This window comes from Sturnira hondurensis, unplaced genomic scaffold (assembly GCF_014824575.4).
Source record: "Sturnira hondurensis isolate 20B ecotype Veracruz unplaced genomic scaffold, ASM1482457v3 Scaffold0009178, whole genome shotgun sequence".
In the NCBI taxonomy this organism is placed as follows: domain Eukaryota; kingdom Metazoa; phylum Chordata; class Mammalia; order Chiroptera; family Phyllostomidae; genus Sturnira; species Sturnira hondurensis.
The window spans coordinates 3154166-3180274 of record NW_028081809.1 but is presented as its reverse complement, the minus strand read 5'-3'; the positions used below and the strand labels follow the sequence as shown (position 1 = coordinate 3180274).

At 45.9% G+C, this 26109-nt stretch overlaps 1 protein-coding gene across 3 annotated transcripts in view; it reads right to left on the bottom strand.

Annotated features, from left to right (window-relative positions):
* CRACDL (CRACD like) overlaps window positions 1-26109 on the bottom strand; it is a 124855-nt gene that overhangs the window by 16364 nt on the left and 82382 nt on the right. For all 3 annotated transcript variants that reach the window (XM_037056803.1, XM_037056801.1, XM_037056802.1), the window contains exons 2-7: window positions 23350-23429; window positions 18831-18999; window positions 14059-14194; window positions 13528-13692; window positions 7423-7650; window positions 900-2556 (exon numbers count right to left, since the gene is read on the bottom strand). In XM_037056803.1, the coding sequence (XP_036912698.1) occupies window positions 900-2556; window positions 7423-7650; window positions 13528-13692; window positions 14059-14194; window positions 18831-18999; window positions 23350-23419 (2425 nt within the window). In that variant the 5' untranslated portion in view covers window positions 23420-23429. The remainder of the gene's footprint in view (window positions 1-899; window positions 2557-7422; window positions 7651-13527; window positions 13693-14058; window positions 14195-18830; window positions 19000-23349; window positions 23430-26109) is intronic.

Here is a 26109-nt window from a genome sequence, read left to right as displayed (position 1 = left end):
TCCTCATTAAAAATGCACACGACTGCTTTGTGCAGCTCCGTTCTCCAGCACACTGATTTCCACTGATGAGAGAAACAACCAACCAAAGACTCTCCAGCTCCACTGCAAACACCCATTTCCAACAGACTGTTCATTCATCTGAAACACTGTAACTGAAAAGTGACAAATTGGTCAAAGATTTAGAAAAGTCACAGATTTTGTCAGTGGTCGTTTTAGAAGACAGTTGCTTTAGAAGATTCTTGTATTCTGCCCTCACCCTCACACCATCTCCCTTTCGGGACAGGAAGCTAACTAATGCCCACCCTCTGAGGGCTCACACTTGACAAAGGCTGTGACTCCAATACACAGGGTACTTCCTGTATGACACTGGGCCCTGAGAACCTAATTACTAAACTGGGGAAACACTTCCTTGGGGGTAAAGGTCAAGACACTAAGTGACAAGAGGAGCCAAATGCTTCCGTTACAACCAAGAAGAGCATAGGCCCTGGCAAAGCCTCCACCAACCAGAGCACCTGTTCCCAGACTCTGGGCCTCACCGACCTCCCGAGGTGAACAGTGGAAGCAGCACGTGAGCGCTCTACAGAGGGGCCCACGTCCTCTTAGGAAAAAATGCCCTGCAAAATGGCTGTGGGCAATTTCTTGACTTCTCTGAACTTACACAAAATCCTGGCGTTTGTTGCCCCTTCTCTAATCTCCACTCCTAAATCTTAATCAAACACATGAGTGGTACCATGAGAAATTTTGACATTTTCTTCCCATTCTCCTACAATAAGGTTTTCACCCAAGTGTTTATACACTTGGTGGATGTCCAGCAAGCTATTCCCGCTAATGTGATTTCCCACTGTCCCACCCTTTCCAAACATGCTCAGGCCAGCCCACTACAGGGCTGGAGCTCTTACCAGCTTCCCGGTGGGGCAACCTTTTCTCCACTGTCCGACTCTCCTTTCTGGGGCCTGGGGGTGGCACGGCCTTCTCCAGCTCTCCGGGGCTGACATCAGGGGACGAAGGCAGGTAGGGGAGGGTAAGGGTTTGCAGAAGCGGCTTCCTGGGCAGGGGTGGCTTGGAGCCCAGCTGCTCAGATGACCGGGCCTTCCCCTTTCCCTGGTCATTGGAAGACCTGGCCCCCCGAATACTGGGGGCCATCCCCACATGACACTTGTCATCTTTTGAGAGCAGAGTTGGTCCTCCTTTTTCTAGCCTGACCTCAGCACTATACCTCTTGATTCCTTTCACTTCTGGCAAGGACACATCTCTGTGTTTGAGAGAGAGAGACGTGGACCGGAGCTTGATGGGGAAGGGGCTTCTGTCCCCACATGTGAGCGGCTCCTGGGCAGCAGGGCAGGGGTCTCTTGTGACCGATGTGATTACCACATCCTGGGGGTTCCTCTCTGACCCAGCCTGGCTGGCCACCCTGTTCTCTGAGTCCTGAGAGCCACACTCAGCTGGTGAAGGCAGCTCCTGAGGATCCAGTTTTTGGTTCTGGCATTCCGGAGGCACCTGGAGGTCATCGAGGGCAGCCTCGCTCCTCCAGGCCAGGCTGCTCCTCAGTAGGGGCAGCCGGATAGTGGAAGGGACAGCAGCGGGGCCCACAGGACCAGGGTGCCCCAGCCGTCCTCTGTGGCCTGTGCGTGGCCATGCCCGGCCAGAGGACACAGAGAACTTCTTCACACCCCGTGGCTCACTGCCTCCCCTCCCTATTTTATGCTCCGGTGCCTCCCTTTCAGGCCCTCCCTGTGGGGACTCGGCTTCTTCAGCCCCAGAGGGATTTTGGGGGGTGGCTTCTTTGTCCAGGGCACAAGGGGTGGGCTCCTCTAGAGAGGATTCCGAGGTGGGTGGGGTTGGGGACACGCTGAGGCTCCTGCTTGCCACCAGTGCCTTGTGCTTTAAGCAGCTCTTGGGGGCTGGGGGGCTTGGGGTGTGGTCCTCAGAACATTCTGTCTCTGCTCCCTCGGGACTGGGCACTGCCGGTGTCAGCTCCGCCTCCTTCTGTGTACTGTGGTCTGGCCCGTCTAGACCAGAGGAGGTCTCCAAGACGATGGTGGGGTTGGTCCCAGGAGGTGTCATGTCTTCCTCAGGGATGCAGGGCGATAAGAAAGTCTCAGCATCTCCAGAAGCACAGACCACCTCATCAGCTATGTCCTCAGATAGTGGACATGTGCTTTCAAGGGACAGCTCCTCCCTCTGATTTCTGCTGTTGGGATCAGGGTGCGGGGAGCCTTCTGGCAGAAGTGGAAACTCCAAGCAGGGGGCTGGGCCTGACACAGGCTCCGTGACCTCTGGGGTAGCTGGGCGGCTGGAGGTGTCCCCAGGGGAGCTCTCCTCCTCAGCACTGGCACTGAGTGCCAGGCAGTGCTGCAGGCGTGCCCGTCTGGCACGGGCCCCCCCAGGTGTCAGCATGGTGGCTGGTCCCCTGGGCTCAGGGCCTCTATCCAGGACCACATCCTGCTGCCCAGCACTGGGTTTCTCCCCTGAGCTGAGGGTGAGTAACGGCTTCTCATCTGATTCCTCCTCCTCGGGGGTGCAGGTCAGGTCGCTCAGGGATTCGGACTGTGCCCGCTAGGAGAGATGAGAGGACAAAGACAGCACCACACATTGATCAGAAAACCTGCGACCGTCCCACTTTGTTTGAGGCATCATACGGTTTAAAGGCAGCAGGTGTCTCAGAAGCTGGCACCTGAGTGGACACTCACATCCAGTTGTCTTTTCCTAATCCCTCCCTTAGTGGTCTATTTTGGATTGTTGGCTCACAAGCTCAGCTTTCAGCAGGACAGTGGCACTTATGCCCTCAAAATCAATGTGGCCTAGGGCTCCCATGGCCAAGCCCCAAAACTCGTGGACCGTGCTCTACAGAGCAAAGCAAAGCAAAGGGGACCAAGACTAGGTGGAGGTCGCTGTGTTTTGTGCTCTATACTCATTACTTCATTTACTCCTCAATTCATCCCAGTGAGAAAAGGATTGTTACTCCCCAGGGAGCTCAGACAGGTCCACACCCTGGTCAAGGACCAGCTGATGACCCCAGCGGAACGCTGGTGCTCCGTAGCCCTGGGCGCCCTCAGAGACGGCCTCCATCTCAATGCTCTCTCCACAGGCCTGCACTCTCATAGCAAGGGCAGACTGGTTTGCCTAAAATGTGATTCCCATCATGTCAAACAGGACCAACAGTAAACCAAAGTTTATGGGATAAAGTGCACCCTTTTCTTTTTAGCTAAATTTAGTCCTATAGTCTCTGCTCTTAACTTGTTTCCCCAGCTCTCTACTCAGGTCCAGCCGAGCTCCCACTGTAGGGTCTGAGCAACTAGCTCAGACCTCCAGGGTTCTCTGCATCAGTGGCCCCCAACCTTTTTGGCACCAGGAATCAGTTTCATGGAAGACAATTTTTCTACAGACCCAGGGGTGGAGGATGGTTTGGGGGTGATTCAAACACATTGCATTCAAGCTCACCTCCTGCTGTGTGCCCCATTCCCAACGGGCCATGGGACAGTACTGGTCCGTGCTCCAGGGGTTGGGGACCCCTGCTCTGCAGTAACCCCCAAGACTGTCTAAAATGCCACTCTGACAGAAAGCCTTCTTTGCTTCTTCCTTGGGGCTTATGAATCTCCCCTCTCTCATTAAACCCTAAAACTGTCTTGTAGCATTTTTCTTAGATTTAATCAACTTCCTCCTTACCACGCACAAAGTCGGTTCCTGCTCTCTTAGGAGGCAAAGGAGATCAAGGGAATCATGAAGCATTCAAAAGCCATACATGAAAATGACCCAAAGGTAGAGGGTGTTGGGACTGATCTTTGTAAAAAGTTCATGGCATTGGGCTGGAAAGTTACCCAGGCTATTGCACAAACACAGTGCTCTCCACCCCCTTTTAGGAAACACTCCAGGTATGTTTGCAACAGGGTTTTGTTGTTTGTTGATGCTATTTTTAACATTTTCCAGCCCGCATCTCCTTGCTAAAAGAACACAGGATAACTGGAATGTTTGAACAATAGCTAAACTACTCTTGCCAAGATGCACAGTCCTATTTTTCTGAGTCTAAAAGGAAGATGTGTAAGGAAATCTACAGGAGAAGTTTCAAAAGCTGCAGCTACAAAGGCATTACTGGCCTTTTGCTGTTACAGAAAATCATTGATGTTGAAACCCTTTTTAGGATGTGGGTCACATTTTTAAAATGCTTGGAACCCACACTAGTCCGTACAGAACAGAGGAGCAGGCCCCACATGGGTCCACCCCAACCTGAGCCACTGGCAGCTCCGAGGAGGCTCCAGTGGAGGGGCAGGTGGGGAAAAGGCTGGCATGGAATATGGGCTCCAGGGGATGGACTTGGATGCTGAGCAGAGACTTTGCAGGGAAGAAAGAGGCCACAACTCACCTGGACTCTCTGGCTAGGGGCAGCAGCAAGGATGGGTTCACCCACTCCACCTCCACCACCTTCCTATCGCCTCCTCCCCAGGGCTCTCCTGAGAAGGTGGAAGTGGAGGACCATTGCTCAGCCTGCACCCAGATGGGGACTATCCTGGCTGCCTATTCTACTCATCAACCTCCTCTCACCCCAAAAAGAGCCTTGGGGGCAGCATCCACATAACCTCCAAGCAGGATACACTGCTGATGAGCAGTGCTGGGGCAAAGGGAGATGCCAGTCTCTGTCTGAGACCTGAGACTTAAGGCTGGCAGTTCTGCCAGCAATGCAACCTTAATCTAGTCGTGTGACCATGCTGCTTCTGGAAGAATTCCTGACAGTCCCTCCTCCTGGAACTGCCTGGGTTGGGATGAAAGCTGACTGGTGTGGTGACATTAGAAAAACACGTATGGATTTTCCACCTCTGCACTGAAGCCGCTCACAGGGCCGGTTCCGTGCAGCATGGTAAAATGCTGAGATAATAGCCTGAGCTTATCTTTCCTGATCTCTGCTTTGCAAGGGGGCAGAGAGATTCAACCAAATGCACACGTGAATGTGTCTTTAAAACTTAAAATAAATATTACAGTCTTGATAGCCAAGGATTATTTTTTAACTATGCAAGATTGGGTTTGTAAGGTGGGGAAAGCCCTTTTGCTCTCTTCTAGAGCTCCAAAAGAGTCAAAGCCCAGGTGATGTGGAGGACCGTTTGCCCCACTGATAAGGGAGCTGGAGATGCCTGGCTGGGCATGGATGGCTGTTCTGCCCAAATGGAGGAAGGAACTTGAGCAGCAGGAGGAAGAGAATAAAGTAGAGGACTCTGCAGGTGACTGAGTCTGGGGTAGGTGTGAGGGGGGTGGCAGAAAAAGCAATCCCAGCTATTGTGGGGGGTCATAAAAGCAGAGGAAACTTGGACCTCACTGTCTAGTGAAGCCCAAAGGGGCTGTGAACCTCCACAGACATTCCGGGGTCAGGAGGGCAGCAGAGAGGGCAGTGTGGTGGCTTGTCCCTACTTGCAGAGCAGGATGGGAGCATCAGAAAGCACTGTGGTCCCAAGAGGGGCCAGGTTAGTGAGAAGGTCCTCATGATCAAAGGGCTAAGGAAGCTGAGGACACTGAAGAACAGAAGCCTCCACCCGAGGACCAAACAGGGACACTGGTGACCACTGGCCAGATACCTCTTCCCAGTCAGAAAAATGTGAATGCCTCCAAATACTCATCGAGGCCGCTTCCTCCCAAGGTGGGGAGGGAGAGGAGGGAAAGATATGGAAATGACGGTTTAAATAAAGGAAAGACTGTGTTTACACAAATGTCTGAGAAAATCAGACATTTTGTTATTCTAAAAAACATGTTCAAGAGCTAAGTGAAGTTCAAAAGTGGAGAAAAGTATAGCTCTTCTTCCCCAAAGGGCTGGAAGAAGGGGTGCTGCACTTGCCCCTGAAGCAGGTGCCGGGTCTCCCCCTGCCACTGCGTCCTGGCCCGGCTGTGGCTGGGCGAGGTAATGTCTGTCCGGTAACAGACATCCTGTGAGAATGAAACCCACACACGAGGGCCAGAGGGAGCTGGCTTGTCTCTGCCCTGGGGTTGCACTCAGCGCAAGGACAGGCAGGTCAGAGCCTCTAACTGTAAATGTCCTAGATATGCAAGCATTTGTATACATCCCTTAATCTCCAGCTTGCATGAGGGCACGCTGCCCTGGAGATAACCATAGTTTGCTTCTTTCTCCAGCTTTGGTCTCCTCAAAAGTCAACCTTTTAAAATTCATGCCAAGCTTTCTAGTACATTCCACATGTCCAAAGGAAAACCTGCTCTCTTAGGGAGTCCCTGACATCCCGAGCGACCCCATGCCACTGTCTCCAGTGAAGCACCTAGCTTGTCCTGGGTATGCTATCAACACCCCACAGTCCTGTCTCAAGGGATGATGGGAGAGAATGGTGGTCTGTGAGGATCTCTTTCTTAGCGCTGTACGCTCTGTGGCCAGGCTGGCCCAGATCCTGCTTCTCAGCTCCTCTAGAAGTGAGGCAGTGTGGGCATCACCAGGCAGGGGAAAAGGTACCAACCCTATGTTGACCAGGAATTCCCTGGCACCATGAGGCCAAAGTACTCCACGAATGAGTCCTTGGCTCCCACAACTGTGAGCTGACAACTGCCCCAGGCGGCATGCCCAAAGAAGGCTCTGTCCTTACAGGTGCACATTCCTCTGCTCCTCAGCAGGTGTCCCTTCTAGTGGTCCAGCTTCTTCTTCTGTTATTCACTCACCCATTTGTTTACTCACCCAACAAATATTTAATAGATATCAGCCCTGTGACTAGCCTGGCTCCAGGGGCTGGAAGTAGAGCTGGGACAAGGTCTCAGGGAAAACTGGCAGTAAACAAGTGAGCACACATATTTCCGAAGGTCACGTCTGTGTGTGGCAAGTGCTACGAAGGAAGTGGACATGATGCTGGGAAGCTGTGGCTGCTTTCCACAGGATGGCCAGGTGAGCCCCAGTAGGGAGAGGACTTCTAGCTGAGACCCCAAGGCTGAGGAGGAGTCACCAGGAGAACAGCATCTTGAGCAAGAAATCAGCAGGTACAAGGCTTGAGGCCCCAGACAGCTTAGAGAGCTCAAGAAGCAGGGAGGAGGCAGAACATGTTGAGTGAGAGAGGGTGAGAGGAAATCTGAGAGGCAGGGAGGGCCTGGGCATGCCAGGCCTAGACTGTGGACTACACAGTGAATGCAGTGGGGAGGCAATGGACCCACAGCACACAGCAGGTTCCTGATAAGTGTTATGAAAAGAAGGAAGGAAGGGAGGAAGGAAGGAAGTGGGGGAGAGAGGGAGGGAGAGAGGGAGGGCGGGCAGGAGAGAGGGAGGGCAGAAGAAAAGAAAGAAGGAAGGAAGGATTTATGCAGAGGAGAGAGATGTCTAATTTGTGTTGAAAAGACAAGCAACTCCACCTTATGCAGCAGGTCTATGGGGCCAAGAATGTCACTCAGAGGGGGCACTTAACCCTGAGAGGAGAGAGGAGGTGGGAGGGGGTAGAGGAGAAGCACAATTACCGAAGACAGGCGCCTCATTTTGCTTGACCGCTGGTTGCGGGGCTTAACCAGGAGCTTGTGCTTAGCCGCAGAATTGTCTAGGCAGGAGGAGAATTCTGGGGGGTGACTGAAATCAGCCACAGGTGCCACACTGCTGTTCAAGGTCCGGGGAAAGACGGGGACATCACTCGTGTGCCTGGAGGAGAGCTGCTCTGGAGAGGCCGGCCGGGACGAGGAAACCAAAGAGACCTTCACGAGACAAGGAGCAAACAGCAAGGATTAAATCTTAATATGAATGGGTACAGCAAACAACACTTCAACTCTCTCCTCTTCCCGTGCCCTGTATTCCCATGAAAGGACGTGTTTTATATCAAGTCTTGACAGGGAGGGTCCAAGAGGAAAGGGCTAGGAGGCGTAAGTGCTAGGTCATACAGAGAACCTGTGTCCCAGGCACCCTCAGCCGATCACTGCCTTCCCCCTCCCATAGCTACTGGCATCGGTGCTAACTTCTTTGATGACATAGACCAGCTCGATTTCTCCAAGCGCAGAGCCAAGCTTGGTCCTTTCTCTGGAAGCTGACAGCGTGCCCCAGCGGTGTGCCTTACAGGCCTGGGCACAGGACGTGCCGAGCCCACAACTGGGCAGTCTATTAGTGAAGCTGTGGTCGTCCATTCTAGAAGGTTTCTGTGTCCTTATGCATTCTCTTGGAGAAATGTGGCTGTAAGTTACCATCTGTTAAGTTACAGTATTTTACTAGTTGATACCACAGAAGAGAGCAATTGACAGCCAAGAACAAAAGTGTTGCCAGGGAGTCTGGCTGTCACATGCAAGAGTGACAGCAATACCCTATGGGCCCTGCCCACTGACCCTGGCAAGCTCCTCCACCAAGTGAGGTCTAAGTGGGTCAACGGCAAAGACATTTAACAGCAAAAAGTAACAGACAGGGCACACTCACTGAACACCATGACAAATTCACATCCCCAAATTTGTTCACATCCAGGTGATGAGCAAGGTGCAGAGAATCTGGGAGGTACTGGTTTTAGTTACAACCCTGACGCCTACAAACTTTCTGTTCTAACATGGTGCTCAATATTAGTGTCAAGTTTACATAATAATTTTTCCAATGTTATTTTCCAACTTTTTTACTGTAGTAAAATACACATAAAATTTAGCATCCTAACCATTTTTAAAAATCCTCACCAAGAATATCTTTCTTTGACTTTAGAGAGAGAGGAAGCGGGGGATAGAGGGAGGGGGAGGCAGAGAGAGAGAGAGAGAGAGAGAGAGAGAAACATTGATGTGAGAAACATCAATAGGTTGCCTCCCATATGTGCTCTGACTGGAAATTGAACGCTTAACTCCTTGCTGTATGGTGGGAGGGGTGTGTGTGGGATGCTCCAACCAGCTGAGCCACCTGGTCAGGGCTGGCATCCGAACCATTTTTAGGTGTGTAGTACAGTGGTATTAAATACACTCATATTATTGTACAAGCATTACACCATCCTTCTCCAGAACTTTTACTCCTGTAAAACGGAAACTCTGTGCCCCTTAAACACTATCTCCCCATTTCCCTTTCCCCCAGCCCTTTGCACCCACAGTTCTACTATTTTGTTTGCATGCGACCTCTCTCAGTAACTCACATAACTGGACTCATACAGTATCTGTCCTTCTGCGAAGGGCTTATCTCACTCAGAATGAAGTTCTGGAGGTTCGCCCATGCTGTGGCATGTGTCCGAGTTTCCTCCCTTCGTGTGTCCCGGCCACATTTTGTTTATTCAATCATCTGTTGACGGACACTTGTGTTGCTTCCAAATTTTAGCTATTGTGAATAATGCTACTGTGAATGTGGGTGTGCAAATATCTTTCCAAGAACTTGCTTTCAATTCTCTTGGGTATTTACCCAGAAGCCGAATTGCTGAATCACAGTGTCTTGTGGAACGTCCATACTGTTTTCCATGGTGTCTACAATTTTACTTTGCCAACATTAATGCACTGGGATTCCAATTTGTTCACGTTCTCACCGAAACTTTTTTTATATTAGCCATCATAATGGGTGGGGTGGTGTCAAGTTTACATTTTAACTTAAGCCCATAATTCTATGTATCTCACAATGATTTAGTGAAAAACAGTCTCCTCAGGAAGGAGGTGGAGAACAGAGCCCAGGGCACGGGTCCACCTTGCTGTCCCGGGAGCCCTATGCCGAGTCTCTGCTAACCCGGGGCTGGCGGGGCAGAAGGCAGACACTACCGAGTGTCGGAGGCAGGGACCACCTTGCAAGGGCACTGCTTTTCCCCATTCACATAAAGGCCCCTTACATCTTCTAAGGCAAGTATGAAGTATATTTCTGTCAGATGGAAAAAGACAATTACTAAAACGAGGGAGAGGCGTTATAAGTGGACATAATCAGCCCTGACCAGTGTGGTTCAGTTGGTTGAGTGTTGTCCTGAAAAGAGAAAGGTAGCCAGTTTGTTCTTGGTTAGAGCACATGCCTGGGTTGTAGGGTGAGTCCCCAGTCTGGGCATGTGCAAGAAAAAACAGACCAATGTTTCTCTCTCACATCAATGTTTCTCTCCCTCTTTTCCTCCCTCCCATACCCTCTCTCTAAAAATAAATTAATTAAATCTTTAAAAAATAAATGGACATAATCCATTTTACTTCTCTTATTTTAGCTACTCAGGCTCTTATGGGACTAAAGCAAGAAAAATTATTTTAAAAATAAACCACAGGACTCCTGGCCACAACCTCCTTTGTACCTGTGGCTTTAGCTTTCCCTGCTGTAGCTGAGGATTCAGGAAGTTGCCTTGGATGGATCTGGTGACAGCTTCCCCAGATTGTCCTTCTTAAGGGTCTCAAGTAGAATGAGTCTTTTAAAAATCACACAGAATCCTTCATTTCTCCCTTTGTTTACAGGCTTTGTTCAGAGGAATAGTACATATAAACACTTGTTAAAACTTTGTTTTGTTTGTTTTTTGTTTTGCTGGCCGCCTGGAACTCAAGAGAACAGATGAGGGGCTTTGCAAATGCAGAATGATGACTTTTGTTACAAAGGACCTCTGGTCACCCTTCTATAACCCTGAAGGACAGGCATTCCTCGCTCCTCTCCCCCAGGGTCCCCTGCATTTGCTCTGCCTGGGCAGATGGTCCTGGCACAGCCCACTCTGGCCCCTGTGCCGGGGGCCCTTGGCTGGCAGCTTCACTTCCCCGACACTGTGAGCCACAACCTGTGTCCCAGTACACTCCCTGTGCTGGCTGTCACAGTGGGACTTCTTGCTGGGAACTGAACTCTCTCCACTGTGGGGTGAGGTGTCAGGGCCTGAAAAGACCAACCCCTTCAGGACCAGGAGAACCATAGCTTCGTCTTTGATCACTGAGGTGACTACAAGAGGTGGACTGGGGTCCAAGGGGAGGGGGGCAGAAAGGCTGACTGGGGTTGTCATCTGGGTGTTGGCAGCATCTGAACATTCACACAAGCACTGCTGGTTCCCAGTCAGTCTTCCCTGAAATTCACGCTTCTGGATGATTCTGGAAGGGGATGATTTAAAAGTTTAACTGTGGCCGTATATTGGGGTCGCGGCTCATAGGGCCCTGAGGAAACGGCATGAGGTTCAGAGACTTTTTGGGGAGCGACTGTGTGTGACAACTGCTTTACAATGTTTGTCCTAAAAAAGAGGGCTCAGCCATGGATGGCGGCGGAGGTCAGTGTGCTCAGGAGCAGCTGCCCACTTGAAGTAGGGGTGTTGGGGCTGGCCTTTGCTTGTGAGGAGAGGGCAGGCTCTGACCTACCTGATCTCTTCTCATGCTCTCCCAAACACTCTGAGGACAGATTCCTAGAGGTGACAGAACCTGCCCAGGGTGCTACACAGCAGTGGGTGTGTCTTCTCTGTTGCCACCAGACCCTCCACTGACCTGCCCTCATCTCCTGGTGCAAACGGACTCACCAGTTTGCTGTGCTCTCTCCCAGGTTCTGTACTTAATGGCAGGACACCTAGAACATGACTAGTTAGATCTAATTTTACTTTAAAAATCACCAAATTAAGTTTCATCAGTTGCCACAACCTATGGTAATAAATCTTTTTTAAATTACATGTATTTCCCAAAAAACTCATTCTGCCAAGAAATATCACCTTAGCAGTGCCATGAAATATGGTTGCTAAAGACCTTTTTTTCACAATAATCTTCAGTAAGTTTCTCCATCCAGCATGTAAGCCTGTTTGAGGTGTTGCAGCAGGAAAAAAATTCAGCAGCCTGCAATCCCATCCTTTGGGACGTAAGGTGCCCTTATAGCAAATACCATGTATTATATAAACACATCCTAAAGCGTGTATTGTTTCCCTCTCTCGATCAGCACTCTCTGCACCAAGAACTTTCAGGGCATAAAATATGATCATTGTATCTTCAAAACCACGATGATGAAGATTTATCTTTTTTTTTAAGTCTTAAAGGCTCAGATTTTGGGTTCCTATGAAGCCAGTGGATTGTTCATATTATATAATAATTGATAAAATCCCAGGATGTTTTTTTGTGAAAGAACAGATGCTGAGAAGGATGAAGTCAGCCCTGCCTAGCATGAGTGGTTCTCACTCAGCTAACTGTGGAGTTTGCGCATCACGGCCCTTTGTGGGTTTGGAGCTGGGCTCACTCCTTCCTGAGCAGAGTTAGAAACCACCTGTTTGCTGTACTTCCCGTCCCTTCTAAACAGATAACAATGATGCTGAGAGCATCAGACAATGCTTGTGATGGAATGGCGGGGGGACAAGTCCATCAGTAAAGGCTCACGAGACACATCTCCCCCATAATGTGGCCCTGAAACACACAAAGTCGCATGTGGTGTCCACAACTGAGGGTACACACCTGAGGGTGCAAAGATGTCTCTGTCACATGGTAACTACAACATAAGCAGCCACAAGCCTATAAACTTCTCCAGTATTTTAAGGTGTTAAGGAGTGTGGTGTTGTCTTGAAGGCCAAGAAATGGGACACACCATCCTCCTGACCTCTCTCCCTTCTCCTCGAGGTGGGGGAGCAGTTGTGGGTAGTGCACTGTCTGTCCTCAGACCCCGCTTGTGGAGAAAGCAGGCACAAGCCCTCCTCCCCCGCCTCTCCCCAGAGCAGAATTCTCAGGAGAATTCTGCAGCTTGTTAATCTTGGAGCTTGTTTACATTCAGGCACACCACAGCCCTTCCTTGCCTATCATCAGTGACCCCCGGACATCCATAAGTACACACAAATGAGGAGATATTCTTTTCCCTGCCTTTGCAGTAGGGCTTCTGGATGTCCAGGTTGAAGTGACTACTGACCATATTTCAGAGCAGCACAGAATCTGCAAGGTGCTGAGTCACAATGAAACCCCCGAGGCCTCCCTGTAAATGGCCCTCCACCAGGGCAGGAGTGTGGCTATAAAAAAGAGATCCTGGACTTCATTTGCTTTTCAAGCATCAGCATGCATAACTCTAACTCTGTCCAGCACTCAGCAAGCTTGTCTACAAGGGAAAAATGATCATTTATGTACAAGTACCTGGTATGGGCTGAAAATGGAGGCACCATGAACTTTGTTGTTTGCATATTTGCAAGAGCTCAGTTCCTCCTCATGTATTCTCATGGGGAGGGTGGTGGCAGGATGAGTTCCCCTGCCCTGTACAGGCCATAAATATCTCTCCTGCCTGCTGCCCTGTTTACCAGAACCAAGCCTCACATTCTTAGCCCTGACCTAACAAGTTCTCATTGTCCTCTACTCAGGCATGAGAGCCCGTGTTAAGTCAAATATGTCTACCACTCCCTTTGCCCGATGGCCAAGCCTCATGACCACAGAGAACAGACACAAAGGCTGTTTGAGAGGAGATGCTGTCTGGTCATCTGCTCAGACAGGAAAAACAAGGCAAGGAGTCGATTGTATCAGACCTCTAACCATCAAAAAGAATGTCACCAAACCCCTATCTCTTAACAAGACCTGAATTTCTGCTCAAAGAATGAAAATAAATACTAGCTGTGGGCTCCAGTGACCTGGCTGGAATGCCTCCTGCTGCGTCATGCCCAGCCTTCCCTCATGGGAGTCACACAGTGGCCACCAGGCACCCAGCTGCCCTCTGTGGTGGGGGAGGATGGACATGTGGGGTACAGGCTGACTTGCCTTTATGGTTGTGCTGGGACCGATGTCGTGCAGAAGGGACATCTCTGGGGGGCTCCTGGGGAGCCCATCATCCTCAGAACTCATGCCGGCATCATCACTCCGCTTGGCAGGAAGGCTCCCTGGAGGAGGTGGCAGCCCCACTTTCACATTACACTGTATTTTTAGCTGGATTGGAATAAAGGACAATGGCTCTTGTTTTCACCAGTGACTTTTATCAACAAGCCTCCTGCCCCAATTCATCCACATAGGAGATATTTTCAATGCCATTATCTGAGCCCTTATCTGGATTCAGAGAACTGAACCAAAAGATCACCTGCTACCAGTTCTCTGGCTGTCATATGGAAAATGAGGAGTTGTAACTTGGAACAGGCCAAGATCCAACTGTGACTAACCTGGATGTCTTGGGGAAATTGTGACATGCACACAGTTATACTTTAAAATATATCAAATGAACCAACCAGGAATAATTTTAAAACATCTCAACTCATGTTTGACATACATACCTAGTGTCATGGCCAAGAAAAAGTTTACCTGCAGAGCCTTAATCCGGTCACATACATTTTCTTGGGAGAACACCCGCACAGGCCGAGTCGGGTCCTGTCCCGACTCAGGAATGAAAATGCTGTCATGTGAGAGGGCGCGGCTGCCCAGTGCGCCCCTTGACTCCCTAGGAGAAGGAGAGACTGTGAAACTCTGCTCACTGTCCCTCACCTGGGATCCCCAGGATGAAGAGCAGGCATATGGGTTGGCACAACCAGCCCACGTTGCATTTATTTTTTATTTGTTCCTGGCTTTGGTTTATCTCCACCGTGTCAAATACCACAGTCAACTGTTAGGAGCATTGCAGAGATAGGAATTTTCCTAACATATCTGAAGTTAGTGTGAATTCTTTTTATTAATAGAAATACCGAGGTCTGGCGAGGTGTGAGGGTGGCTAGCTGGGTGGCTGGGCTGTTGGGAGGGTGAGGTCATTCCTGTGGGCACGCACGCAACGCCGTGGCGGGCCAGAGGGCGTGCTTGCCCAGCAGTTCGAGGACCTGCCTGACAGGCCCCCTCACAAGGCCCAGAATGCATATCCACAGCCAAGTGTGAAATGAGAACTGCACACCTGCAAAGCCATGCCCTCTGCACGTTACCCTAATATGATCTGTGGGACCCAACCTGTGTGTCTTGGTCCTGGAGTGTAGATGGTAGCACCTCTGGCATCATCAGCCCAATCCCATCCCCAGCCTCTTCCCCAGCTGAAGGCTTGAATTTGGCACTGAACCCACAGGACATTCACAAAATGTTCTAAGAGGATGTGGGAGTTAGCCGTCGGATTTTCCTAGCAGCAGTGGCTGCCTGAACAATAGGTGGAAGGAGGTGATTAAGACTCCATGATGAAAGAAGAAAAGTCTGCCTCCAGAGACCATCTTGTACACCATGGCCCCACACACCACCCTGCCCCCCACATCCTGTCCTCTGTGAGGTATTAGGGACTCCTAGGCGTGGCCCTGCCCTGCTGCAAATCTGATTGTATTGGTTAGTGATGCTTCCTAACTACTTTCTGCCTGCAATAGTGAATTTGTAAGTGGGGAACCCATAGCCCCCAGAAGAGCATGTCCTTACATTTTTGGGAGGGAATCGGCCAAGTGAAAGCACCAGGCAGCCCACAGCAATGGCAGCTTTTGTCACAAGGATCACAGGCACACCTGGTTCCCTCCAAGGGGGGCAGCCCCTGGCCACACCCTTGGGGGTGTAAACACACCCTTGGGGAACCTTGAACACTGCCCAACCACCTCCACTCTGGGCGGATCTAGGGCTTGAGAGAGAACGGAAAGGCCTCTGCGAAGATACACTGGCAGAAACACAAGGCCACTAATGACAGCAACGTTTATGGAAGCAACCCAAGCGTCCCTCAGGAGACGAGAATGCAGTGCCAGACTGTGCTAAGTGAAAAATAAAAAGCAGGGTGCAGAACAGCATCCATGGTGTGCTAGCTTGGTGTGGGGAAGTGGGGATGAAGATACACAAACAAATGCAAACCTATGTGTGTAACTGCTTATATTTTTAAAAATAAAAGGATGAATAACAAATTAAGAAAAATGAATTTCTTCGGGGGAAAGACAGAACAAGATGGGAAACAGGGTGCCATGGTACCCCAGTTAGGATTTTGCCTTTGAAACTATGTAAACATTTTAATTTTGTAACATTTTACATAGTTAAAGGACAAAACCAAAGAAAAAGGAAATAAAACAATCTCTCAAACTAGAAAACCAGCAGAAACAAGCCGAATTTTATATCAGGTTGTTGGCATAACCACACAGAAAAAAGTGATCTCAGGTGACTTTCACTCCACATCCAAGTAACTTTTGACTCTACATCTATAACAGGATTAATTCTAAGAACAACAACCACAAAGATATCAAATCGCACTTGGTAGTCATCTTAGCAGCAATACTGATTTTTAAAAAAATAGTGAAAAACAATCTTTATAGTATATAACCTCTGTGTGGGAAAGGAGGATAATGAAATCACTGTAAGTATATTATATAATAAAGAAGATAAGTTTGTTACTATGATTAGGAATGAAGATATACAGTATAAGAGATAAATAAATGCACATAATCAAATAAGTAAAAAATTTATCTTATTAAATTTAAACTGGAAATACCCATGAATTAATGCTTTATTTTTCTCTTAAAAAATGAAGCATGTTTCATAGCTACTTGAACTGGAAAGGTCTAGAAGCAATGACAGCCAACTACCTAATAATCGTGACACCTGGCAGCCAGCCTGTGGTCTCCTAAAACCATTTCACACTAAAACAAAATGGGCCCCTGTGACGAAGTGGCTGATTACAGGTCTAGGACAGGAATGTGCAACATAAGCATGAGGTTTCTCATTGTACAAGAAAGCAAAGAAGCTTTCAAAGACAAGTGGGGTTATGTTAAAAGAACCCAGGAGCTAATTTTAAGAACTCCCAATAGCGTAACATGGGACAGTGTGAGCATAAAAGATCAATGAAGGTTGTCAGGGGCTAAAGCAAATCAAATATATAAAAATCCATGCCTTAATAGTGATATTAAAAAAATTCACTGGTCAGTATTGGAAGTTGCTAGGGTACTAGGTCATCACTATGAAGGTGGATCAATAAAAAGATAATTATCTAAGCATTATCCTGTCCTTTCGGTATTTGAGAACCACCAAGAAGTTGATGAAGGAAAGGTCTTCTTCATAGAACTCCAGCCAGCACATGCAGAATAAATGATACAACTAGGAAGACTACCATTCTGCAATAAAACGATGGATCTAGGCAATGGCCATCAGTGGGTAGTAACACCCCTAGGTAAAGACTGGTGGAGGGATCACACTAAGAATTCCTGAACGCACTGCTTAGTCTTATAGTCATCAGAAGTGGGACAACCCAAAGTAGGTCCCTTGTGATCTGAAAAGCATCATTTTGAACCTCAATCTAACTTAATACTTAGGTCCATCTAGTGCTTTGCAAGAAATTCAAAGAATATGGAAACAAGTTCAGTCATGCCAAGAGAAAACAAAGCCAGAATGTGGGGTATTCTGCAGACCAACCGACCCTGCTCTTTCAGCAGATCAGTGATGTGAAACAAAGGAGGAGGGAGTTGTTACAGATTAAGAGATTTAAGAGGCATAACCACATGCAATAAATGGGCATCAACTTTTCAAAGTCACTGTGTCCCATGGGCTTTGCCAGCATTAATGTGTCTTGGCAGATGGAACTCTTCTGGCCCTGGTGATAGATGAGCAGTTACTGCAGGGCCTCTTGCATTGGCCAAAGAGTGCCTTTAAGATCTTGCCAGTCCACACTGCTCTCTAAAAACATTATTTGCATATCCAGAGCCCCACCTTACTCCATCCTCAAGCTTCCTTTCCCAGCATGAATCTAGCAAACTATTTCCAGTAAACAGAGGCCCAGGTCTCTGTTAAGTGCTGGAAATATAAAGATGAAAAGGACACAGTCCCCACCTTCCCAGGGGCTCCTGTGATAGAGCTGATGGACAGCTGACAGGTCATTTGACCCTGCTCACCCATCTTGCTATGCTCCTGTTCCCCCGTTGGAGGGGCCACTCCCAGGACATCAGAACTGTGTCCTAGTCAGGAGGGGTGAGTGAGGTGAGTGTTACAGTTTCCTGGGTCTGGCCCAGTCAAGACATTGAACAATTAGCAATGTATCAATATTTTGATAACATCTCCACCTCAAGAGTTTGGAACATACCGCCTGAAATTCCAGTGTTCAGTCCAACCTATCTGTGCTCCACAAAGTGTAGTGTGGGAATCACAGTTCACCACCACCACACAAAAAACAAACAAAACCTGAAAGAAAAAACTTGAATGTTTCCTCATCAGTCATTTGGTGCCATCAAGTGGTCAGTGTGATTTCTGCTCTGTTACAAACCAGCAAGGCGGATGAATGCTGAGCAGGGCGGGCAGACACACCACCAGGAGGCTGAAGCCAGTGACCCCATCTCCTGTGGTCTGTTTCCCAATCCTGAGGGTCATTATGCCTTTGAAGAGTTTTATCCTCAAATTAAGAGCCAATGTTGTTTCAAAGAAAACAAAAAAGTTGTCACAGCAACAAATCTAGTTTTTTCTTTTTACTCACAGATAAGACTGCTGGAATAAAAATAAGTGAACATATGTATCGTAACTATATTTTGGTGAAATACAAGTTACAAAATTAAAAAGATTTCCCCAAACTGTCATAACCTATTGGGTTTGTTCTTCCTAAAAATATTTTTGAATAATTTTTCTAAGATGGAATAGCAGAAAGCCTTCCCCTCCCATCTCTCTCGTCTGTTTCTTTCTCTCTGTCTCTTTCTCCGCCCCCCCATCTTTCTCAAAACTTTCTTATTAGATTATTCAAAGTTCAAGCTTAAAGAGATGTATTTCCTTTTATAGTATCCAAGTCCTCAAAAGAATTTTAGCTCAAATTAAATCAGGGCTCATATTCCAGTCTTGCCACTTTCATGTGTAGGATATTGGGCAAGTTCTCCAAAATTTTGCTAATGCTTGGTTTGCTCATTTGTAAAATGGTATATCCACCTCCCATCCCACTGTTATCATAGAATTTTAATAGATGCAGTGCCTGGCACACAGCAGGTGCCTAATAATTTTGCCCCAACTTTCTCCATGTATGGAGAAAGACAGAAAGCACAACTTCTGTGGGAGAATCTGCCAAGGAATTACCTAGGAAGAAAGTAGGCTCAGAAATCCAGCAACTTACATGACAACAACATAGTCTTCCGGCAGCAGCCCCACCCCCAAGGATGTGAAAAGTAACTTACTCAAGCTCGTCTTCTGAGTCATAGCCCACCGGCCCTGACTCAATGGCAATGACCTCAGTTTTCGCCTGACTTTGTTTCCAGGTGCTACTTCCTGTAGAGGAAGGAGATTCCTTTCTTTTCTTCTTCCCGAAGAACTTCTTAAATGTCTTGAATTTGGATTTTTTCTTTCCTGTGCAGAAGGAATGCATGTGAGTGCTCGCCAAGCCTGTGTGAGACATGCATGAGAAAGAAAGCAGCTTTCTGTCCGTGCACCAGAGCACTCATCCCTGGAGAGTCCTTTTACCACACAGGGGTACAGGAAGCACACAGTGCCCCATTTTTGCACACCTGGAAACAAATCTTTATTTCTATTTACTTTGGACATTTAATAAAAGTGCCAAGAAAGCTCTGGAGCACAATCACAGAATCAAAGCATAAGCAATGATTTCCTCTCACTTGAAATCAAGTTTTAATCTCTGAAATACACAGTCAAAAGCAAAAACTCCCGATGAGGTAAAGACCATTTCATAACCCAAATTATTTTTCAAAATAATCTTAGGTGCTTCCTTTAGCATGGACATGAGCACCAGGAGCAGTCAGAGAAGGGCCAGCCTTGTGGGCAAGACGTGCTTGTGGGAGTCCAAAGGCTGTGATGAGCTAACAACTTTTGATGAGAACAATCATCCCACAATGGTGGCAGTGCTGAGCCTGACTGTGCCATGCCTCCTGGACTGTTAGAATTCACAACACTTGCCTCCTGCATTCTCACCCACATGTTCCATCATATGTGGGATCCTGTGATTTCACATTAGCAGCTAAGCAGAATTCCTTGCTTTCCAGCCCTGGCTGGTGTAGCTCAGTGGATTGAGTACGGGCCTGCAAACCAAATGATCTCAGTTCAATTCCCAGTCAGGGCACATGCCTGGGCTGCAGGCCAGTTCCCAGCAGGGGCCACTTCCCAGCAGGGGATGCATGAGAAGCATCCATGAGATATCAACCATACATTGATATTTCTCTTCCTCTCTCCATCCCTTCCCTTCTAAAGAGAAATAAATTAAAAATAACATTTTAAAAAAGACTAAAAAAAAAAAAAGAATTCCTTGCTTTCCTTCTAAATCTTTATGAGAACAAACAATGGAAGGATGCAACATCCTGGATAACCAGGAAGCGGTCTAATATATCCTGAAGATCTGCTGAAACTATTTATTAGTTTTATACATAAATAATTCTGTAAGTGGAATTCCTTAAAAAGTAAATGAAATTGTTATACTTTGTTTATATTAATGCCTCCTAAAGAAGGGAACACAATCTTGCTGTGATGTGGAGAACTAATTAGTATTACTCTAGTAGGAGTTCCTATAGTATCCTAGGTGGAGCAAATCCCTGCCCAAAGGGAGTTCAGTTCTACAGCCAAGTCTTCTTAAAGTCTAATGAAGTCTCCTTCTCTTTCTAATCATGCAATGATTGTGTTGTTAATTGGTGGTTCTCACAGAGACTCTATTTATCGGAAAGACTCTCAAGAGTTTACTGCATTTGCCAGGTCACTACCTGGCCTTTTGCTAGTTGACAAATGGGTACGCATCCCTGCAAGTCTGAGCAAACAAGAGGCCTCACTGTCCTTTACAGTCGAAGAGGCTGTGGCTGTTTAGTGGGTGCGAGTGGCTGCCCAGACCCAGTCTCACGCTGAACACTTTTGTTTGACTTTCAGTGATTAGTCAGCCATACACTTAGGGTCCTGTTTGTGCTACATTTATTCACCCGCTAGATTTTTAAATTCAATTTCTTTACTGGTGAAAGGCACTATTCAGGTTTTCTACTTCTTGAATCTGTTTTAGTGTTACATTTTTCTAAGAATTTGTTTATTTTTTCCAAATCTTCAAATTTATTGGCCTATAGTTATTAACATCCTCTTATTGTTTTAGCACCTGCACTATCTGTTATAAAAGTTCTCTTTCTCAGCTCTGATATTATTTGTGCCTCCTCCTTTTCCCTGACTGATTTCATCAGAGGTTTGTTGACTTTATTTGCCTTAAAAATGTTTGGCTTTGTTAATGCTCTTTGTAGAGTGTTTATTTTTTTTGTAGTAAGTTCTGTTCCTATTGTTATTCTTTCCTTCCTACTTTTTTCAGGTTTACTTTGCTATCTTTTTTTTTATCCTCACTTGAGGACATGATTATTGATTTTAGCGAAAGGGGAAGGAATGGGAGAGACACAAACATCAATGTGAGAGAGAAACATTGACTGGATACCCCGCTTGTCCGTACCCTGAGGGGCGACTGAACTCGCAACCCAAAAATGTGTCCGGACCAAGATTCAAACCCATGACCTTTTGGTTTATGGGATGATGCTTCAACAAACCGAACTACCCAGCCAGGGTTACTTTGCTATTTTTTTAAACTTCATGAGATGAATACTTAGCAAGTTAATTTTTAAGCAATTTAATTTATTAATTTTAGGTATTTTAAATTTTTTATTTTTAAAAAGATTTTATTTATTTATTTTTAGACAAGGGAAGGGAAATCTACTCCATGTCTCTCCTTGAACTTTTGGTGATTTGCTGGCCATCTCTGAAGTTCTCAGGCTTGTAGATGCCACTGCCCTTCACCTTCACACGGTGCTCACCCTGTGCAGTCTATGTCCATGTTTTCCCTTTGAATAAGGACATCAGTTACATTAGTTTAGGGGCCCACCATACCCCAGTATGACCTTATCTTAACTAACTCATCTGCAAAGACCCAATTCCAAATAAGGTCATATTCTGAGGTACTGGGGGTTAGGACTTCAATACATGAATTTTGAAGGCACATAATTCAACCTGTAACAAGTTGGTTCTCATTCATGGTGCTTGTTGCCTTGTATGCCTGGTTGTCATTCACTATATGTTTATCATAGTACTGAAAACATTAGTTTCTGTAATAATTTGAAGTCTAGGTAGAAGGTACCTTCCTTTAGAGAAGACTGCTTCCCCCTGCAAGGTACCTGGGGGTCACATTCAGTCTAGAATTACTATTAGCCAAATTCAAGGCTTGAGATTCTCTGAATTACCCAACTGGTGCAAACTCAGGCTATATGTCCACACAACAGCTGACTTACCTCTGCTTCACACTTACTCAGGTTTTGTTGCTCCTTTGGCTCCCGGATTATTTTAGGAAGGGTCTTCTATGAGAGGGGGCCCACCTGGTACAGATCTGTACCTTGATATCTGACCCTCCCCTCATATCCTACCTCGTGAGGACATAAAAATGAAATTTAAAATTCCAAAGACTGGTGAATGATCTGAAGGCAAACGTGGCTTCCATGTTCACTTATTCTTTCTGGCTTATTGTTTTCTCTAAGTTTGGTCTCATTACTTCTTACTCTTGAAAAGATTTTTTAAAGAATGCTCTTGTTCAGAATTTCACATTTTAAATGGGAAGAGGTTGATCTGAATAACTTTGTAAACTATTACTTGAAAAGAAAAAGAATAGCTTTTCTTTCTTTTAAAAAATTGATTCTTCATGGTGACCTCTGTACCACAAACCAGTATTTATGGAGGTTGATCAGGACAAAGAACTACTTCAAACAGTATTTTCTTGTTTCAAATCAGTAATAATTTAGTGTCCCATAATGTGAGAAATTTTGCAACTAATTTTTTCTCAGGATTAATTTTTAAAACTTTACCTTGTATCTATTTTGGGAGGGGGTATCTATTCAATTGTGACAGAGGAAAAGTAGTTCTAATATAGAATAATAAGAAAAATCTATTGAAAATATATGAAATAGAGTCTTTAATTAGATGAGTATCTGAAGCTAATGGTTAGCAGCTAGGATTTAATATTATTGAAGCTACTCCCCCTGAGCTATATTTAAAAATGATTACTAGCATTCTGACTTTAAATAGGAAGAGATGGAGACCTTTGTTACCAAAATACGGTGAGTCTAAATGGCTGATCTATGGAAAAGGTATGTTGTAGGGAGATCAATGCTTTGTAATGTCAATTTTACAACTCTATGAAGACATAAATAGCAACATATGAGTAACAGTAAACCAATCACATAATTGGGTAACTCTTAGGACACGTTGTGAGATGATGATTTGTGGGCCTGGAATTCAGCTCAGTAGAGGATATAATAAGATCTCCCCAAAAAGAAAAGCCATAAAAGAGGAATTAAAGGCTTTCTCTTGTTAGTATCATTTGACTGGATGATCAGGCTATCTAATACTTTGCCCAACCTCCTACTGGTACCTTAAGATGTTCTTGAGTAATAAATTATTCCATTGCACCTCTCTTCCTTATATTTTCAAGTCAACCAAACATTGGGACAGGAATGAGGAAAATTACTCGAAGCCATCTTCCATATTTGACACGGAAGCAAAGGAAGATCACCTCCTGAGGTTCTCTCCAGTTACAGTACAAGGGACCGGGTGGGCCAAAGCATGCAGTGAACTGAAGCCCCACTCTCCATGCAGAGAGGCCCTAAGGCCTGGTTCCACCAGCCCCTCTCCCTGCCCCACAACTCAATGAGGCTCTTCCCAGAGCAGGGGGAACAAGGGCCTTACCTGCGCTGTCCTCCCCAAGGCCTTCTGCGGCCTCCCGGAGCTTAAAGTCCATCACCCTCGTGGAAATCATGTCCAGGTCACTAAAATCAGATGGAAGTTCACATTAGAAGAACATAATTAAAAGGAGTTAACAGTGAGTGAAATGATGGTGGTTCCTGCTTCTTGTCTCTGACCTTGCCTACCCATACACCAACAAAGATTGCACAGCAGAATACTGGACAGTACAGCCCAAAAACCATGTCCACGACTCAGGACTAATAACCACAGAAGCACTTAGCTAATCACTGACCAGAGCATTTTAAAAGAAAACAGATGACTGGGACAAATACTTCACTGAATCAGTTGCAAAATAGCCACAGAGATGTAGATTATACCATGGGAATATAGTCAATAATATCAAAAGAGAGAGAGGTATAGGGCCAGGTGGATGTTGGGGCAGTCAGGGGACCACTTTGTAGAATATGTAATTTTTCTGGACACTTTGCTGTACATCTGAAGCTAATACAGAATGGTGTCAAATGTAAACTTCAATTGAAAAATAAAGAAAATCCTTCACCAATTTACATAATGCACATCTGGTTCCTTTCTCCCCCCCCCCAAAAAAAAGGTTTTCAGAAGTTATGTTTTTCTCTAATTCACTATAAAAAGTTTGGACGATATAGCGAATGAAAACCATCCATAGTCCTACCGACCAAGGATAATAACGGTTAATGTTTTAATGTATTTCCTTCCCATATTTTTCTATGCAAATACTTATGTGTATATGCACACACATACCATATTAGGAAGACTGACTTCCTGATTTTCTTACTACTCTTCCTAGGTGTTATTGTAATGGCTATATAATATTTTGATATAAAGCCACACCATCAATTTATATTGAGTTTCTTATTTGAACTTTTCATTATGAAAAGTTTCAAACAGATATAGAACTACAAAGAATATATAATGAGCTTACTATATGGTCACTGCAGTCCCATCTTTACCCCTTCTCCTGCTCCAACTCCCACTAGGTTACTTAAAAGCAAATCATTCCAGATACTATTATCATTTCATCCATATGTACTTCTTTCTAAATAAAACATCTCTGATTCTTCATGGAAATCAAATGAATGATTAATGGTCAATATTCTTGCTACAGAATATCAAGCTGTGTTCCTTCCTTTCAGAGCTGACTTTTAAATGGTCACTCTTGCCCTGGCTGGTGTACCTCAGTGGATTGAGCGTGGGCTGGGAACCAAAGGGTCACCAGTTGGATTCCCAGTCAGGGCACGTGCCTGGGTTGCAGGCCAGATCCCCAGTAGGGGGCACATGAGAGGCAACCACACACTGATGTTTCTCTCCCTCTCTTTCTCCTTCCCTTCCCTTCTCTCTAAAAATAGATAAATATAATCTTTAAATGGTGCACTCTAGCCCTAGCCAGGTGACTCAGTTGGTTGGAGCATTGTCCCATATAGCAAAAGATTGCAGGTTCCATCCTCAATTGAGGTGCATACAGGAAGCAACCAACTGACGTATCTCTCTCTTTCTCTCTCTCCCCGTCTCTCTCTATTCCCCTTCCCTCCCTCCAAAATCAACAAACATATCCTCCAGTGCGGACTGAAGGTATATTGATGCATTCTACCCCACACAAACCAACTCATCACTTATTTGGAAAACTATTTCTTATTGGCAGTTACTATGAATCCTCACACTTAAGTGGGGGGCTCAAATATTTAACTAACCAATTAATGTTCATCACTTGAGCACAGCACTTAATAGGAAATGATGGGAGAAATAAAAAGTAAATATTTCACAGAGGAATGAAGTTACAAGTCTGTGCCAGACTCAGTCTTTGGGTCTCTTTTAACATTTATGTCAAAATATCCATCTCCCAACCAGCTAATTTCTTAAAAGGTGAGAAAATTTTTATCAGTTTTGCTTCTTGAGTCTCATACAATTTGGCTTCATAAAAATGTCTGGTCAACAGAATGAAGGGGGAAAACCACATAGTCACCCCAACTAATGCAGAAAACCTTTTGACCAAATTCAATACCCTTTCATAATAAAAACACTGAAAAAAACCCATAGTAAAGGCCATATACTAAAAGCTCACAGCTAATGTCATACTCAACAGTGAAAAGCTGAAACCTTGTCCTCTAAGATCGGGAACAACACAAGAGTGCTCACTCTCACCACTGTTATTCAACATAGTAATGGGAGTCTTAGTTAGAGCCATGAGTCAAGACAAAGAAATAAAAGACATCCATATTAAAAAAGAAGTAAAATTATCTCTGTTCACAGATAACATGATCTCATATGTAGAAAGTCCTGAAGATTCCCCCCTCACAAAAACTGTTAGAATAAATAAAATGAGTTCAGCAAAGTTGCAAGACATTGTGAACATACAAAAATTCAGTTATGTTTCTATATACTAACAATGAACAATATGAAAAGGAACTTAAGAAAACAATTCTGCTCACAATGGCACCAAAAAGAATAAAATACTTAGAAATAAACATAACCAAGGAAAGATCTGTATACTAAAAACTATAAAATGGGACTTCTGGCCAAGATGGAGGTATAGGTAGATACAGTTTGCTTCCTTGCACAACCAAAAGAGGGACAACAAGGGACAACAACACATTTAAAAACAAAAAATAACCAGAACTGACAGAAAATCAAACTGTATGAAAGTCTGACAACCAAGGAGTTAAAGAAGAAACATTCACCCGGACTGGCCGGAGGGGTGGAGATAGGCAGCTGGGGCAGAAAGGTATC